Raw genomic sequence first — 17990 nt, 5'->3', positions numbered from 1 at the left:
CAGGAAAGACCCCAAGTGGACTGAGACCAAGGATAGGATGCTAGATCTTTATCCCCAAGCAGGTCGAGGCCAGAGAGCTGGCCTTGGAAAGTCCTCTTTACTGCAAGGACAACTGCCTGACCTGAGCAACCTGCCCCCTTATGCTCCTTGCACCCCCATGCACTCGAGTGCTGCAGCCAGAAGCCTGGTGTCATCCCCGACTTCCCATACTCCCTCCCTCCTATATACCGACTCTAATTCACACCACCATCCTTTCTCACCTGGACACCAGGAATCTGTCTCCCTGCCTCCAGTCTTGCCCTGTAAGAGTCTAATTTCCAAACTGCTCTCAAGCCAAAGTCCAAACACCTCTAGCCGTGCATTCGAGGCTTCTCATGATCTGGTCCCTGCTTAACTAGCTAGGCTCATTTCTCAGAAGCCCCCTCTCCACTGCACCCCAACATTATACTTTAACTATATCAAATTGTTATCAGTTCTTCCTACCAAGGATTTTTCTCTACTCGTCTCTCTGCCTGGTACACTCTCCCAGGTACCAGCGCCATTCCCCATCCTGTTCAACTGGATAATCTCTCCAAATCTCAGCTTAGGCATAACTTCCTTTGGGAGACCACCTCAACCCACTAACGTTTCCATTATTACACCGTATCGTTATGTTCCATGTACTCAGCACAGTATCTGGCACATGGTAGAGCCACAATAGATAGTGGATGGGTGGGTGGGTGGATGGATAGATGTTTGAAATGAATGAATGAATGGGTGAATAACAGGCTGTTCAGATGAGGGTATAAGTCGTACCCTGTGGAAATGACCCAAGAGGGCTGATGCCCCGCCCTACTGTAAGAAGGCCCCAGAAGGAGGTCTGACCAGCTTTCTAGGAAGCATTGCCATCCGCGTCCTCCCTCGGACTCCCTTAGGGCTGAATGGCACATTGCCAAAAGGGCCTGGAACAGATTTATTTAAAGGCCCAGTTTGGGGCCAGCCAAGCTGCTGAGAGGGCGGGAGTGAGGACGGAGCAGGAATTGCTTTGTCACCCTCATCTCATGGGGTCTGCCCTATAGTCATCACCTCATGTTGCACTTCTTGTGTTTCCCATTCATGTCCTTCCCACAGTTTCCAAAGGTGTCCCCTGCCACATTAACCTTCTCGAAGCAGAGATCTGGAGCGGGCCGGGCTCCTGGGTGGGCAAGAAACATTTATCAGTACACTAGCCAACGTCAGCAGAAGCCAGAAGCCCCCAAAGGGCAGAGCTAGCCCTTGGCAAAATCAGAAGGTTAAGAAAGTTTTAGGGGAGGGAATACTCAGCCTGTTCTTTCTTTACCCCTATCAGTTATTCGACCCCCACCTCCTCAAGACCTACTCATAGAAAAAGGTTTTACATCAGTTCTTTATGCCTTATTGGGGTTTTATATCTGTGGGAGGTTTGTGTGCTAAGCCTTCTCTCTAATGAAGAAGGCCTGTCCCACTTCAGGTTTTTTACTGAAGGTAATACCTGCACAACATTTTAAAGAATAAAGCATGTCTTTCAGTTTTTTCTACCTAGTCATTCCAGTTCCTACCTTCCTACAACCTGGTGAAGCAATCTTAATTAACAGTGTATCTTCTAAAGATAATTTTATCTCTACCGTCTAGATACAATTCTTGTGTATCTTCTAGAGATAATCCAGCTAATAAAGAGTGCCAGCATAGTCCATTCACTGGTCTGCATCTTGCATTCTTCACTTAATTTATCACGAGAGATTTTTTTTTTTTAATTCAGTACATACAGAGCTGCCTCCTTTTATTCAGCTGTATAGTGTGGAGGTACCAGAATAACTGGTCCCTACTGAAGGATTTATAGGTTGTTACTGGTATCACTAACAATGTTGCAATGAATATCGTTGTAAATCTATCTTCACATAAATGTGCAAGTGCAAATGTAGGATAGATACATCCCCAAGGAGTAGTATGGATGAGCCCAATGACAGGTGCACTTAAAATTCTGGTATCTCCAAACAGCTTTCCATTGGGTTTGTACCTACCTGTTTTCCCACACCCTCCACAACTATATTATTATTGTTCTTGTTGTTATAGTATTATTACCTTATTATATTAATTCTTCAGTCTTTGCCCATATGATACGTGAAAAAAATCCCATCCCACAGTTGTTATAATTTGCTTATAGCTTAAGGCCATTTGCATTTCCTTTTCTGTCTCCATCCTCTGCCATTTCTGTTGGATTATTCTTATCCACTCACCTACTCTGAGAATTTAAAGCATCAAAGAACTAGGAAGAACACTGCCTACTGCCTCTCCCTGAAAGTCTACCCTGAGGCAAGGGGTTTGAAGAAAGGTAATATCTGGAGATGTTGTTTTAAAGCCAAGGATTCTAAGCTACCCAGAGTGCCTGAAGGGGGAGGCTGGCTAGGAAGCAGTGGGGTGGGAGGAGGGCCATTCCCCCCAGGAGAGCCTTACCAGGACCCCACAGCTGCTGGCACTGCTCCTGGTAGGTAAGGCACATGCCATTGTAGCAGTAGGCCTGGCCACCCTCACAGGGGGTGCCGTCCATCTGGTAGAAGTTGGTGGGGCAATGGGGAGACTTGCCCGTGCAGAACTCCGGGAGGTCACACTGCCGCGCCTGCTCACGGCACAGTGTGCCAGGGGCCAGCAGCTGAGCCGAGGAACGAGAGCAGAAAAAAAGGTCAATCTGCCACCTGCCCTCAACCCTCCCAGCAAGGGCTCATGAGCATCACTCTCGTGGAACAGAATTTCCCATTACCATTATTTCGGAGTGCTTTTTACATGACCTCATTAGCTCAAATCACCATCATTCATCCAATATGAATAGTGACTTAGGGTTTCGAGGTGTTTTCACAAATGCTAACTCTGCATAGCAGTCTTAAGAAGTAGGTAAAAAATAATATTTATGCAACAATTTACAGTTTACTAAGTGCTTTAGTAATCACAGCTACTTTATGGAGCTCCCACTTAAGTGCAGTACAAATATTACTTCATTTAGTTTTCATGATAGTCCTATGTAATATAATTATCCCTATTTCACAGATTACGAAACCTGAGGCGAAAGAGGTTAAATAATGTCTCCAAAGTCTCATGGTTAGTAAGTGGCAGAAGAGCCAAGCCCACTAATACCTATGTAGAGATACACACACACACACACACACACACACACACAGAGTAGCGTTCATACGTCTTTTTTTTTTTTTTCATTCATACATCTTTGAATTTACAAAGCACTCTGGCAATAATACATCCCAGCGCCAGGCTAAGTATGTTACACATACTCAAGTCGTGAGATCCTCACAATATCCATGAGCTACATATACTGCTATCTGCCTCATTCTGCAGATGAAATAACCTGATCAATAGCACACCTTGGGCAACTGGTAAACACTGAGTTTCCACTTGAGTCTTCCAGCCTCCCAGGGTGGTCAGAGTTATTAGTACTCTTCCCGTCTTACAGATAAAGAACCTAGGCTTGGATGGGTAATAGGCTGCCCCAAATCACACAGAGGGCTTGAATTGAAGGCCTCAGACTCCAAGCCTCCTCTTTTCCCACACACTTCTCTCCAGGAACTCCTTTTCAAGATCCAAGCTGATATCCTGGGACTGGGAGATGGGCGCTCTCCACACTCACTCTCAGGCCTTAGCCTGAGACTCGAGGACCTGACCCCAGCTAGCACAGCCTCCCTGGGGGACGCCGGGTGCATCCTAGAGTCAAACCAGATGGCGTGGGAGTTCCCCTGAGCCAGGCAAGGAGAGCTACGTCTGAGAACAGCGCCCCTCCACACTCGCGGGTGACTCCACGCCACCCACAAGGCCCTCCCAAGACAGAAGGCAAGAATGGGCCAGCTGAGCAGCTTTCTGACAGTCTCAGTTCAAGGGTGGCCTCAGAATGCATCTCTCCACCTGAGAGCAAGATGGAGGGGAAGAGGACCTACCATGGAGCCAGCCTGCCTGGGTTCAAATCCCAGCTCCTTAACCAGCAGTAGGACCTATGTTTATGCACCCGTGAGGGTAATAACCCTCTCGTGGTTATTGCTAGAAGGAATGTTCTAATAAAGTACTTGAACAGTATGCAGAACATCAGGAGCCCTCAGCAAGTGGTAGGTGGAAGCACAGTCCACAATCCTATGCAAAACCCTGGGATCAGATGGGCTTCAGACTTTACAGATTTTAGAAAGCAGACACTACACAGATGTACATACATATGTGTGTGTGTGTGTGTGTGTGTGTGTGTGTATATATATATATATATATATATATACACACACACACGTACACATTACATATGTATGTTACATAACCCACCAGCAAGGCCTAGGATTATACTTTTTAATCACACACATTAATATTTCTGCAATGAAATATAATATTCACTTTAAGTATGATTTTTTTTTTAAGACTATAATTAGACTCATGTCAATTCAGGTCAAATTTTGCCACCAATAAGTTAAAAAAACTTTTTTGAGTTTTCAGAACTTCCTAAATTTCAGAATTATAGATAAGAGACTGCAGACCTATAGTAATATTAGTGGTAAAAATGATGTGATCTTTCACATCAATATTAAGAGAGTGGGCTCCAGAGTCAGGTCAGCCTGGTTCAGCCTCCTCCTGCTGTGTGATCCCAGAGAAGCCACGTATCCCTTCTGAGCCCCAGTTTTCTCATCTTAAATTGAGGATATTAATACACATCTCATGGGGCTTTTATAAGGATTGAATGAGATGACATATATAAAATTCTCTGTACCATGCCTGGCACCTAATAAGCAATTCATTAATGTTAATCAAAACTGTGATGAAGACTGTTATGAGTTCCAAATAAAATCAAGCCTACTCTTTCTGGACCCTTTTCTTTTTTTAATCTCCCATCTTCCAGGAGGCACACACAGCCCTCTGGGATGATCTGAACTCAGTGAGGCCCAATATAGAAAAAAGTAAACTTTGTTCAAGGGCCCTTCCTAGCTCCATGTTTCTGAAACTTTGATGCCACCGCTTCCCCAGGATAGAGGCTGAATCCTGGCCATTACCCCCCAGCAGACTCTTGGACTGGTAGGTCAGAACCCTGGGCAGGGAAGAAAGGGCCACTTACCTTACACCGGTGACAGCAAGAGCCATGGGCACACTCTGCCCCCTCTCTCAAGGTGCAATTAGAGGCATTGCAGCAGGGGTTATCACATTCCTGGGGAGGCAGTGGGAGGGGGCGTGAGCCTCTGGGGCAGCAGGGCAGGGATACAGGGGACTAGGCAGGGTGAGGGCCTTTACCCCCTACCCTGCCCCACAGGCCCCTGGGAAGTCTCCACCAAAAAATCACTTTATAGCTTTATCATTAAGGTAATACGTATACATCGTAAAAACATACATATGCATAATCGTCAGTAACACAACTTGACACAACTACATTTTGTATTTTTCTAAGCACTTTCCTATACACACACATAGACATATACTCATTTTATAAAATCATAGTATCCATACTGCTTTTTTTATTTTTTATTTTTATTTATTTATTTATTTTTTGGTAAGCGGGCCTCTCACTGTTGTGGCCTCTCCCGTTGCGGAGCACAGGCTCCGGACGCGCAGGCTCGGCGGCCATGGCTCACGGGCCCAGCCGCTCCGCGGCACCTGGGATCTTCCCGGACCGGGACACGAACCCGTGTCCCCTGCATCGGCAGGCGGACTCCCAACCACTGCGCCACCAGGGAAGCCCCATACTGCTTTTAACTTAACATAATATGCCCATTTCTCCTTGTACTCATGGATTCTTCTAAAACATGGTTTTTAGCATAGTATTACATTATATGGAAATTCTGTGATTTGTTTTTCTCATCCCCAACACAACATCCAGAGACCATGTCTTCTACTGCTGCGCCCCCCACACTCCTAAACCTTACTATCTGATAAAAAGAGGCCATCAGGAGTCAGAGCATGCTGGAACAACTCCTGAACAATTTATGTCAGCCCCCGGGCCTGCTTCCCCAGACTTCTCTTGCCATCTGCTGCTCCTCCTCAACCCTCGCTGGCCTGGACCCTTCTCTAGGGGTTCCATGCTCTCCTCTCTTCCTTCCTGCCCTACGGGTCCTGATTTGCTGACATACAGAATGAGATTTAAAAAGAGGACGGGACTCCCCTGGTGGCACAGTGGTTAAGAATCCGTCTGCCAATGCAGGGGACGTGGGTTCAAGCCCTGGTCTGGGAAGACCCCACATGCCATGGAGCAACTAAGCCCACGCAGCACAACTACTGAGCCTGCACTCTAGAGCCCGTGAGCCACAACTACACCACAACTACTGAAGCCCACGTGCCCTAGAGTCCATGCGCCGCAACAACAGAGCCCATGCGCTGCAAGTACTGAAGCCCAAACACGCTAGGGCCTGCGTGCTGCAACTACTGAGCCCACATGCTGCAACTACTGATGCCTATGGGCCTAGAGCCTGTGCTCTGCAACAAGAGAAGACACCGCAATGAGAAGCCCACGCACCTCAATGACTGAGCCCACTCGCTGCAACTAGAGAAAGCCCGCACGCAGCAATGAAGACCCAACGCAGCCAAAAAATTAATTAATTTTTTAAAAAAGATGACTTTTATCTACAAAACAGAAATAGAGTTACAGATGTAGAAAACAAACTTATGGTTACCAGCGGGTAAGGGGTAGGATAAATAGGGAGATTGGGATTGACATATACACACTACTCTATATATAAAATAGATAACTAATAAGAACCTACTGTATAGCACAGGGAACTCTACTCAATACTCTGTAACAGCCTATATGGGAAAGGAATCTAAAAAAGACTGGCTATATGTATACATCTACCTGATTCACTTTGCTGTACACCTGAAACTAACACAACATCGTAAATCAACTATACCCCAATAAAATTGAAAAAAAAAAAAAGATGATGAGATGCCCAGTGACTCCAAATGTCCCTATCACACTCCCACTATAGAGACAGGCCCATCCGTGGGTCCCTCACAGCAGGATTATGAGGTACAATTATACCCATTTCACAAAAGGGGAAAACGCAACTCAGACAAGTCCAGTGGCTGGTCAAGGCACATAACTGGCAAGTGCTGGAGCCGACTTCAAGCCATGTCTGCCTGGGGCCCACCCCGTGCTTATTAACCATATCATAACCATCACTGTCCAGGTCTGGCTTGTTGGAGAGACACGTGCCACCACCTGACTACAGATACTCATCCACCTGTCTCCCCCTCAGAGAAGGAATAAGGGCACTTTCTTTCCATGAATCTCCTACCACCCTGGGCTGCAGGTAGACCTGTGTTCCTTCCCTTCTAGCACACCATGTTTCTTCTCACCCTAAGGCATGGTTCCTCCTCTAGCTGAAATGCGCCTTGGCCTCCCTGCGCTCCTCACTAACGCCTTCCTCACTAACGCCTTCCTCAGCCTTCAGCTATGGGGTCAGAGGTCACACTCCCACCTGAGTAGGGCAGTTCCCCTCACATTACATATACTCCTAGCATCATGCCATTGGCCCTCCTAGCACTTACCACAGTTGTATTTATACATTTTTGCAATTATTTGGTCAATGTGTGTTTCCCCCACCGGACTTTACACTCCATAAGGACAGGAGCCATGTCTATTTTTTCTGCCTATCAATTTTCCTATACCTGGCACATGACACAGTACCACATACTCAATAAATATTTATTGAATGAGAAGCTCCTCTGAATATAAGCCAGCTGGCCAAGCCCACTCACAGGCTGCTCTTCAACCCCACTGGGCCCTCTGTGATAGTACAACTCTCTCCTTTCTGAAGGGTCTGGGCTGATATCTCTGAACTCATGGTGGTGCGGATGGTGAGCCTTTAACTAGTTCTTGTTTTATTACGAAAGTTACGTGCTGGCATTAAAAAAAAGTCAAACCATGGAGAAGATTAGAAAATCAAATAGTCTTATCCCACATATACAGACCCTCAATCTCACCCGCATAGTTTATTCTGAATACATAGAATACTCACGCATTCTCCCACAAATTATTTTGCATGTTAACGTACATATTTTCATCCTTCAAAAAACAGATATGAAACTATTCAGTTCTGCTTTCTGCAGAACAGCGAGCATCTGTTAAAAGTGAGAGAGCTATGCTGTACGCCCACCACTCTCATTCTGAAGATTATAAGGAAGGAAAGAGCTTATACACCAAGAGTTCTGCTCCTTCTTCCTCCTAGAAGCCCCTTTCAGACTTGCCAGTACTTCCTACACCCCCTTCCTTTCAATCATCTCTTCTCCAGGCCAAACAGCACGAGCTTGTTATTTTAAGCATCCTCGTAAGGCCCAGGTTCAAGTGCATATATCTGGCTGCACGACCTTCAGAATAAATTCAGTGCAGCTGGAGGGCCAAGGAGGCCACCTGTGGCATCACTGGCAAAGACTGTGGTTTCTGGGTAGACCTGATGCTCACAATCTGAACATAAACAATGTCAACTTCAAACCGGGAGAGCCTATAGACATCTTATTTGTGACGGGGTCTTTGATAGCCACGTGTGTGCAGGAAATGCCTATGACTAAATTTTCGCTTGCATTCTCTTTAACCTTGAGATTTGAAGCCAATGCAAAGTCTTCCCCTCCCACTAGCACCAGCACAACAGCTTACCTCCTCCTCTCCACAGTCACACTCTTCCCCATCTTCCAGGTACCCATTTCCACATCTCTGGCCTCCATACAGCGTCCTGGTGTCCGGCATGTTGGAGAGACACATCCCTCCGCCTGACTGCAGATACCTGTCCAGCTCCTTCCTGTTGCATCTATTGAACACTCTGGGAAAGGGGTGCCTGGGAGAAGAACAAGGCTGGAATTAGCTGGGAGTCTGAGCATCAAGCAGCCAGAACAGCATCAATCCTGCCGCCCATGAGGCTGATTCCAGCTGGACTCAGACCCCTATAGTCCCATATGCACATATATCCTGCCCCCCCAGAACATCACCTGTACATTAACATTCTAAGAATTAAGAAATATTAACCACCCCATAATGCTTTTTTTTCTCACGCCCCATGGAGGATTTACTTGAGAATTTGAAGCAACAATTTCAGCCATTTTCATGAAGGAGTTGCAATAAATAAAGGATAACTAGTGTGTCACAATCGGTCTCTTGAGCCTTAGAGCTGAATAAAATACCAGCCAACCCAAACTCTTCCTGAAGCTGATATTAGATGGAGATTTTCTTAGAACAGAAGACCAGGCCAAAAAAGGCCAAGTTCAAGGGTTTAATTTCTTTGTTGGGCCAGTGATCTGATCTCTGTTCTAAGGATGCAGGCAGCACTCCAAACTCAACCAGCTAACTCACAAACACATGGTCTTTAATCACAAGAATATAAAAGGTCCTGGATCCCGCTATTGGGAAAAAGAATCAAAAGCCGCACACTCTCTGGCGGCAGGTCAGTACCACAATTTGGGTCTGTAAGGGAAGAGTTATCCTGATCCCAATTCTCTAAACCAACTAAAGGTTAAACACTGGAGGGTTTTCTTCAGTTGTCAGGAATGTCACAAAGAACTTGTTACTAATAATTGTTAAACTATTGTTTAACAATTGTTTAACAATAATTGTTAAACTACTAAATTTTGTGAACAGCTTAAAAACAAATATAACTCTCTCAACCATTTGTCTACAGATATGCTTTTTAGATTGAGAGAGAAAGAGGTGGACTTAATGGTGAGCTCACAGGGATTTGAGCGTGACCCATGGAGTTGTCCCCTGCATGTCAACGTCATCCTTTGTGTGTCACTTTCTCTGAGAAGTGAGGAGAAAGCAATGGACACTGGAGCTCCAAGAAAGCTGCATCTCCTATCTATCTATCTATCTATCTATCTAATCTACTTATGTATTTAGGCTGCGTTGGATCTTCACTGCTGTGTGCAGGCTTTCTCTAGTTGCGGCAAGCGGGGGCTACTCTTCGTAGCAGTACGCAGGCTTCTCACTGCGGTGGCTTCTCTTGTTGCAGAGCACGGGCTCTAGGCGCACGGGCTTCAGTAGTTGTGGCACATGGACTCAGTAGTTGTGGCTCTCGGGCTCTAGAGCGCAGGCTCAGTAGTTGTGGCACACGGGCTTAGTTGCTCCGCAACATGTGGGATCTTCCCGGACCAGGGCTCAAACCCGTGTCCCCCGCATTGGCAGACGGATTCTTAACCACTGCGCCACCAGGGAAGCCCCTGCATCTCCTCTTGGAGACACACCATTCCCTAAGAAGCATAAGCAGACCCTAATGGTTTGGGGTGGGAGGAACACAAGCTCCCACCATGGTGCCTTCTGAAGAGTGACTAGGGTCCCGGAAGAACCCAGTGTTCTCTGCTCACTGACTTTTAAGCAACTCCAGAATTCTCTTCAAAGGCTCTGGTTTAAAGACCCCTCACAGCTACAGGGAGATGGAGCTGCCTTGTCCTTATTCCTTGTGGTAAACACAGACTGTAAATTCCCTGAGGAGTCACTGGGGGGGTGTGGATGCTCCCCTTCCCTTTCCTTGTTCTGGAGGCCACCTCAGCACGTTCAATCTGGCCCGAGGCATAACAGCACCGATCACACTTCGTTCACATGGAGGGATTAAGGACTGTGGCTGTTTATAAATGGGTTCTCAGCAAAAATTCATGAAGTGGAAAAGACACACGTGGTTATGCCAATTTTATAGCTAAAGAACCCCAAGACAGAAACTAAGTATATCTAAGGTTACACTACACCAGACTTCCTGCTAGAAACCTGTGCTCCTTCCACACGATTGTGATTCTTAACCACTGCGCCACCAGGGAAGCCCCTGCATCTCCTCTTGGAGACACACCATTCCCTAAGAAGCATAAGCAGACCCTAATGGTTTGGGGTGGGAGGAACACAAGCTCCCACCATGGTGCCTTCTGAAGAGTGACTAGGGTCCCGGAAGAACCCAGTGTTCTCTGCTCACTGACTTTTAAGCAACTCCAGAATTCTCTTCAAAGGCTCTGGTTTAAAGACCCCTCACAGCTACAGGGAGATGGAGCTGCCTTGTCCTTATTCCTTGTGGTAAACACAGACTGTAAATTCCCTGAGGAGTCACTGGGGGGGTGTGGATGCTCCCCTTCCCTTTCCTTGTTCTGGAGGCCACCTCAGCACATTCAATCTGGCCCGAGGCATAACAGCACCGATCTCACTTCGTTCACACGGAGGGATTAAGGACTGTGGCTGTTATAAATGGGTTCTCAGCAAAAATTCATGAAGTGGAAAAGACACACGTGGTTATGCCAATTTTATAGCTAAAGAACCCCAAGACAGAAACTAAGTATATCTAAGGTTACACTACACCAGACTTCCTGCTAGAAACCTGTGCTCCTTCCACATGATTGTTTTCTTGGTCTTCTTCCAATGCTTTTGTTGTCAAAACCCCCTTTTTCTTCAATGCCCCCGTTAGTATAACAGAGGCTCCCTGGGCCGGGAGCAACACAGGGGCCACACTGGCCTCTCGTGCTCTGCCGTCCTCCCCGTCCTCATCTTCCTGCTTGACTCACCCGGTGGCGGCTGCCATGATGCACCCACCATCTGCCGCGCTGGCGGAGCAGCAATCCGCAGAATCATGGCTCATGCCGAAGTTGTGGCCCATCTCGTGGGCCATGGTGGCAGCCACGCCAATGGCATTCTCAGAGTGGTCCTGCTCAGGGAGACAGTTCAGGTCAAGGACATCTCCCCACTACAGCCCTGCCTCTCCTTTAGCCAAGCCTCACAGTCCTCCACTGATTGTACAATTGCTGTGCGTACAGGCTCGGTGACTAAAGCCCGTGCTCTTAACTACCCTGCCGCATCTGTCAATAAATACAGGTGGATGGAGGGGTGGACAAATAAATGGACAGCAGCCTCCTTGCTGTCTACTTCACAGGTCAGACATGAGTAGTCCAAACACTCCCACAAAGTCAGAGAGAACTTCAAAAGAGGGCAATAATTTCCTGTGACTCTGAGACAGGCTCTTCCTCCATAAAGATATACAGAACAACACGAGACTTCAGATAAAAAAAAAAAAACATTTCATCTCTGTATCTTACAATTTCTCAACCCCTGGTCTGGAACATATAAGACATCTAGTGATGTATGATTAACGTAATTGCTTCAAGGTGTCTCCTGAGCTTGAAAATTGGGAATAAATTACAATAAATGAAAATTCATCCCTGAGTACCTCCACCTCTTAGAACTTAATGCCTTCATTTTAAACAACGGCCCTTCTTTATGTTCAATCTCTTTTTCCTGCAACAATTAATACAAAATTATTTTTTAGAAGATGACCTCCTGTCTTGTGGGGCAGTTCTCTGCCTTCTGTAGCATCAATATATTGGCTGAGACTCACCATGTTGACCCCTCCAGACTGGTACACAGAGCACATGGCCATGAGGGGGGCCAGGCCGATGGTGGTGCCGTGGAAAGACATGCCCCTGCAGGAGGGAAGGAGAGAGGGTGACTGGAGTGGGGACCGAGAGTGGGTGGCCATCACGGCATTCCCTGGCCCTGCTGACATTCCCAGATCATTCCCAAGGGGACAGATCCCACTACTCTAGGCCAGCTGGACAACTTCCAGGTCACCACCCCTCTCACTTCCTCTCACCTACTCTCTCACTGCTCCAGAGAAACAGAAGAGAGAGCAAAAGTTCACTTCTTCCCACAATATGCCCGTAGCCCCATTCCCTGGAAGGAAATGGGCAGGGCTTGCAAAGCTGCATCCCATTCCTGCCGCAGAGGAAAAGGTCAGAGGGTGGGGATGAGGGAAGGGTGGCACAGGTTCTGAGGCTGAAGTGAATCATGCCCACTTCCGCCAGCTGCCAGGGTGCCCTGCCATATCCCTGGCTCTGTGGTATGTGTATGGGGAGGTGGGGTCAGGGCAGCAGCTGTGGGGGCTGATGCTTCATTCCTGCATCACTCTGGGGCCAAGGAAACAGATGTGTCCCATCAGGAGCCTCACAAAGTGCAGCTGGGTGCAAGGATGAACTGTTTCTGCCTTTGTTTTGCAACTGTGCTCCTAATCTGCCAACAGCCAGCTACATTCCCCCAGTTTAATACACGCTTTTCTCAGCTGTATGCATCCAGGACAGGGGCAAGGGAATGAATAAAATACCAGTGTTTTCGTGCATACCACAGACATGAAATTCATTTAAAGCATCTACATGGAAGTTCATTACATCATGCTTTTATATCTCTGTCTTTGTCTTCTTACTTAGACCATGATATCTTAGAGAGTCAAGGCTATCTCATTTATTTTGGGGTCATTAGAACTTAGCAAAGCATCAGACACGTAGTGGGTGCTTAATACATGCTTGTTGAATTCAAGGCACACTTATCTTCAGAGAAACACTCCGCAAAAAAATACATGCAGGGCTTCCCTGGTGGCGCAGTGGTTTAGAGTCCGCCTGCCGACGCAGGGGACACGGGTTCGTGCCCTGGTCCAGGAGGATCCCACCTTGCTGTGGAGCAGCTGGGCCCGTGAGCCATGGCCGCTGAGCCTGTGCGCCCGGGAGAGGCCACAACAGTGAAGGGCCCGTGTACCGCAAAAACAAAACAAACAAACAAACAAAAAAAACATGCGAAGCTCTATGACGCCCTACTGGTTATCTGATAAACTCACACATGGCTCCGAGGAAGTCCTACTGGAAATTGGATTCAAGGACTTGCCCAAAGCAGAACTCCAGGCTTTCAAAGATCAGGCCAAAGTTTTGGTAACCAAAGACTCTTCCTAGGTAAACGTGCCATCATGAAGTAAGCACTTGGGTTTTTGGTACGGCTATTTCCCCGGTCTCTTTTAAAGAGTAAACAAAGGTTTCAATGATTGTTGTTTCAGAGATATTTAGGAAACAGGAAAAAAAAATTGGTTTTATTATGTATGTGCCTTTTGTTGTAACTTCCTGAGAATACCTTTGGAAGTCAACACTAATAAATACTAGATAATCACCACCGGGGACTGTCACGGGCCACCACGACCCCCATCAGTTTCTGCTCTTTTCTCTCTGGGGATTGAAAAAACTCCAACACATCCGCCCTCTCCCCCCATGTCTCCCTCCCCCCAAACACACTATTCCTGCGCTACCTGCCACTTGACTGTCTCGCAGTCGACCCTGAGCCCCTGGGAATGACGTGAACGACAAGCAGAGGAGGCCCCTCTCCTGTGGCTGCTTTGGGCGATTAACACCTGTTCTAGAACAAAGCGCCACGAAGATCAAGGTGAGCCCCTTAGAAAGTCTATTTCAAAGCAGCCATGACCAATAGTCACTCACTTCCCAAATACACACCCAATTGTTTCAGAGGCTCAACTAAATATGTCTAAGGCTAATTGTCTTATTTGGGCTGTAAACACTTCTTGGGATTGCTATGACTCAGGCTTTTTAATATTTTCCTGGATATACTGGGTACGGAGCACATGCCTGAGGAACACTTCGTTACCTGGACTGGAGAGTAAGGATGGCTTAGTCCAGCCAACCTTCAGCACTGGGGAGAAAAGGGCGAACAGCACACGCACTGCAGGCAGGGGCTTTGCAGCCAAGGCCAAGGCAACACATACGGAAAAGGCTATTTACGTGATTAACTGTGCATTGTCATGGTTCTTCCAGGCGAGCAGCTTGCGCCTCCAGCTAAGAAATGACCAGAGGGTAGAGTACGGGTTCTCCGAAACTTCACACATATTTCCATGAGTCCACACTTCCAAGCCCACAAGGGCAATCCGGATATTCAAGGATCGGTAAAACTGAAAACACACAGAGAAGAGAGTCACAGCATCATCTGTCAACACCACTTGAGATTATGAGCCCCTTCCTAGCCCAAGCGCTCAGAGCACAGATTCCAGATTTCTCTTCTATACATGCCTCCAAGGGGAAGAGGGAACACGTGTTGCTCTTCACCTTCTCAGAAGGGGGACATCCTGAGACAGGCACGACATCCTAAGAGAGGCTCTGCCCCTGGTGGCAGAGCTGGGGTGACTTAGCTTAGAGAAATGAAGACTGAGATAGGACACAGAGTTGCTTTCAGACATGCACGGGGTTCTCATGTGGAGAAAGGATCAGCATTTTTGCACATGAGCCTAAAGCGGGGCTCAGTCTATAGGTAAAAAAGACAGGAAGACATTTCATTTCAAACAGGAAAAAAGCTTTCAAAGTGAGCTAAGCCACGCTGTCATCTATAATAAGGACCTTTGGCCCAGGTGTCTGGTACAATTATCCCTCCCAATTCCTTTAGGGCCCTTATTATTTTTATACATGTCTAAAAAGTTCTCTTATATATGCATTTTTAAAACAACTTTACTGAGGTATAATTTACATATCACAGAATCCACCCATTTCAGGTGTACAGCTCAATATTTTTTAGTAAACTTACCAAGTTGTAAAGTGATCTCCATAACCCAATTTTAGACTTTTTTCATCACACCAACAAGATCCCTTATGTCCACTTACCATCATTGCCCATTTTCACCCCCAGACCTGGGCAATCACTAATCCACTTTCTGTCTCCACAGATTTGCCTTTTCCAGACATATTCTATAAATGAAATTATACAATATGTAGTCTTTTGTTATTTCTTTCATTTAGCATGTTTCTGCGATTCATCCATCTTGTAGCCTGTATCAGGCTGCCATTCCTTTTTATTGCTGACTAGTATCCATTGTGCGGATATATTAATGGATTTATTGGAAGACGTCTCTTCAAGATCCCTTATGTCCACTTACCATCATTGCCCATTTTCACCCCCAGACCTGGGCAATCACTAATCCACTTTCTGTCTCCACAGATTTGCCTTTTCCAGACATATTCTATAAATGAAATTATACAATATGTAGTCTTTTGTTATTTCTTTCATTTAGCATGTTTCTGCGATTCATCCGTCTTGTAGCCTGTTATCAGGCTGCCATTCCTTTTTATAGCTGACTAGTATCCATTGTGCGGATATATTAATGGATTTATCGGAAGACGTCTCCGACTCATTTTGGAAGTAAATGGGTGTAAATGAAATACATGTAGATAGATGTGCTTACTTTGAAAATTTCCTTCCCCATCACTGGGGGTTTTTGGGTTTTGTGAAGGATGCCATAAACAGGTCGCAAGCTTTAGGCTGCAAAGGTCCCAGATAATCTTCAGGATTTTGTCCAACCCAGAGATCCTGAAATTCTATACACGAGCCTTGATCCTTGGGCTCCTTAAGGCTAGAGCTACACCTAACTTTCATGACACAGTATATTTCATCTCACACACACATAGCAGGAAGAGGGTTTTCCTTAAAGTGAAGTACTGGAAGGCGTAGGTACAAGGAATTCTTTGACTGGCCTATCCTAGAGAATACTGAGACAGCAGCTTAAAAAAAAAAATTGCAGGTAAACCTAGGTCACGTGAGCAGGAGATGCCATCTTAATCCGAAAGTGGCAGGTACTGCCCCCAGGTAAATATAACAATCATAGCACCAATGCTTATCAAGTGCTTTCTATGTATTAAGCACTGAGGCCTAGAGCAGTTCAGTAACTTGCCGAAGTCTCAGCAGGAAGCTGGCAGAGCCAGGATTAAGGCCCGGATTATTAGACCTCAGAGTCTAATCATGACGACACTACACTGCTGAAGTGCTACCATATTTACACATCCAGAGAATCAACTTGCCCCCAAGAAACTGTGATGTAACTGGGCTCCAGATTCAGCAGAGTATCAGTTGATTTCAATGGAAATTTTGATTTTCCTGTTTTATGCTAGGTCAATCATTACAGAAAATAAAGGGTTTGGATTTCAACTTGAACTTGCTTCACTGGGGAGCTTTTTGAGGACTTAAACTTGGCTTTTTTCACAGTTAAGGAAAACATTTTTGATTGGGTTCATGATTCAGCTGATCAGTGCAGTGCATTCCAGTTTTAGTTCCATAATAGTTCAGTTCAAGTAGGTGGGTCAGCAAGCCTCAGAGAAGTGAGTTTGCCTTCCCTAACCCCAGCCGGGAGTGACTAACCTCAGCTGCAGATGAGAGAACCGAGACTGCTTCACAGAGCAGACCAGCTGGCAAGGCTGGGGGCCTTCCAGCAAGGATGTGGTTTGCTAACGCCTCTCTTCTCCTTCCACTTTTCACCAGCACCCCTCGTTCGATGACCCAGACCAGCTGCAGAATCTACATAGCGGAGACCCAGCCAAGTCTCCCACCTGCAGCATCTCCAGAACAATAGATGTCACATGGGGGATAACATGGTCTACCCCCAGGGAAACAAGCTTTTCTTGTTTTCCCAGATGCTGAGTGTTTGGGTTGTGGGATCATTTAGATGTTATTGCTGAGTGAACTGAAGGCTAGAGAGAGGACTGGACTGTGTCCCTGGAGTCCTTCCTTCCAGGAAATGCCAGTGTTTGACTTTTACCAGGCACCAAACACTGACCAGCGTTTCCAGAGTCATCTATGGCAAAAACACAGGGCATAGACCTGCCCATCCAATGACTTCAGTACACTACCAAATTTGCTTGTAAATCCCTAAAAATATTTGTTCTCTTCCTTATCCTCTAATATTTTTTTAAATATATATATATATATATATATATATATTTTCCCCCTTGAGACCTGGGATCCAGGAATCCCTAGCAGGCCCAGAGTTAAGGTTCAGCAATTTTGTGAGTGCCCTGAAACTGTACAATAAATGTGATCAGATTCTCAGAGACCTGCGATCCCAAACATTAAAATCTACTTTTTAAGACTATTTACCACTCGCCTATCAAGAGGCCACTGTCATTCTAGGTTACCTCTTCTGCATTTTGTACTCTTTCATATAAACAAAGTATTTCCAAGTCCCAGACCAGCCTATTCTAGTAAAATTCAAGAATCTGGGTATTTCCTAAGAGCTTGCTTAAAAGAGCCTGACCTAGGAAAGTTAACCAACTGCATGGCTTTTCTAAGAGACAAAAACAAATGATTTTAGAACTGTTTTACAGAGGGAGATTATACAGATTGACCCCAAACAACCCACTCCTCAACTTTTAAGGCAGGGATGAAGGGAAGGGGGTCAGAGGACAGCACTCTGGGTCCTCACCCCTGC

General features: G+C 46.2%; 1 protein-coding gene across 5 annotated transcripts in view; it reads right to left on the bottom strand.

Moving 5' to 3' along the window:
* The window catches only part of ADAM19 (ADAM metallopeptidase domain 19), an 89492-nt gene that overhangs the window by 17318 nt on the left and 54184 nt on the right, over positions 1-17990 (bottom strand). For all 5 annotated transcript variants that reach the window (XM_024760138.1, XM_024760140.1, XM_024760137.1 and 2 more), the window contains 7 exons: positions 14527-14693; positions 12312-12396; positions 11485-11624; positions 8612-8789; positions 5087-5176; positions 2452-2647; positions 1066-1174 (listed from right to left, as the gene is read on the bottom strand). In XM_024760138.1, coding sequence (XP_024615906.1) covers positions 1066-1174; positions 2452-2647; positions 5087-5176; positions 8612-8789; positions 11485-11624; positions 12312-12396; positions 14527-14693 — 965 coding nt within the window. The remainder of the gene's footprint in view (positions 1-1065; positions 1175-2451; positions 2648-5086; positions 5177-8611; positions 8790-11484; positions 11625-12311; positions 12397-14526; positions 14694-17990) is intronic.

This window comes from Neophocaena asiaeorientalis, unplaced genomic scaffold, assembly GCF_003031525.2.
Source record: "Neophocaena asiaeorientalis asiaeorientalis breed wild unplaced genomic scaffold, Neophocaena_asiaeorientalis_V1.1 scaffold336, whole genome shotgun sequence".
Taxonomy (NCBI): domain Eukaryota; kingdom Metazoa; phylum Chordata; class Mammalia; order Artiodactyla; family Phocoenidae; genus Neophocaena; species Neophocaena asiaeorientalis.
This window is presented reverse-complemented; position numbering and strand designations above follow the sequence as displayed.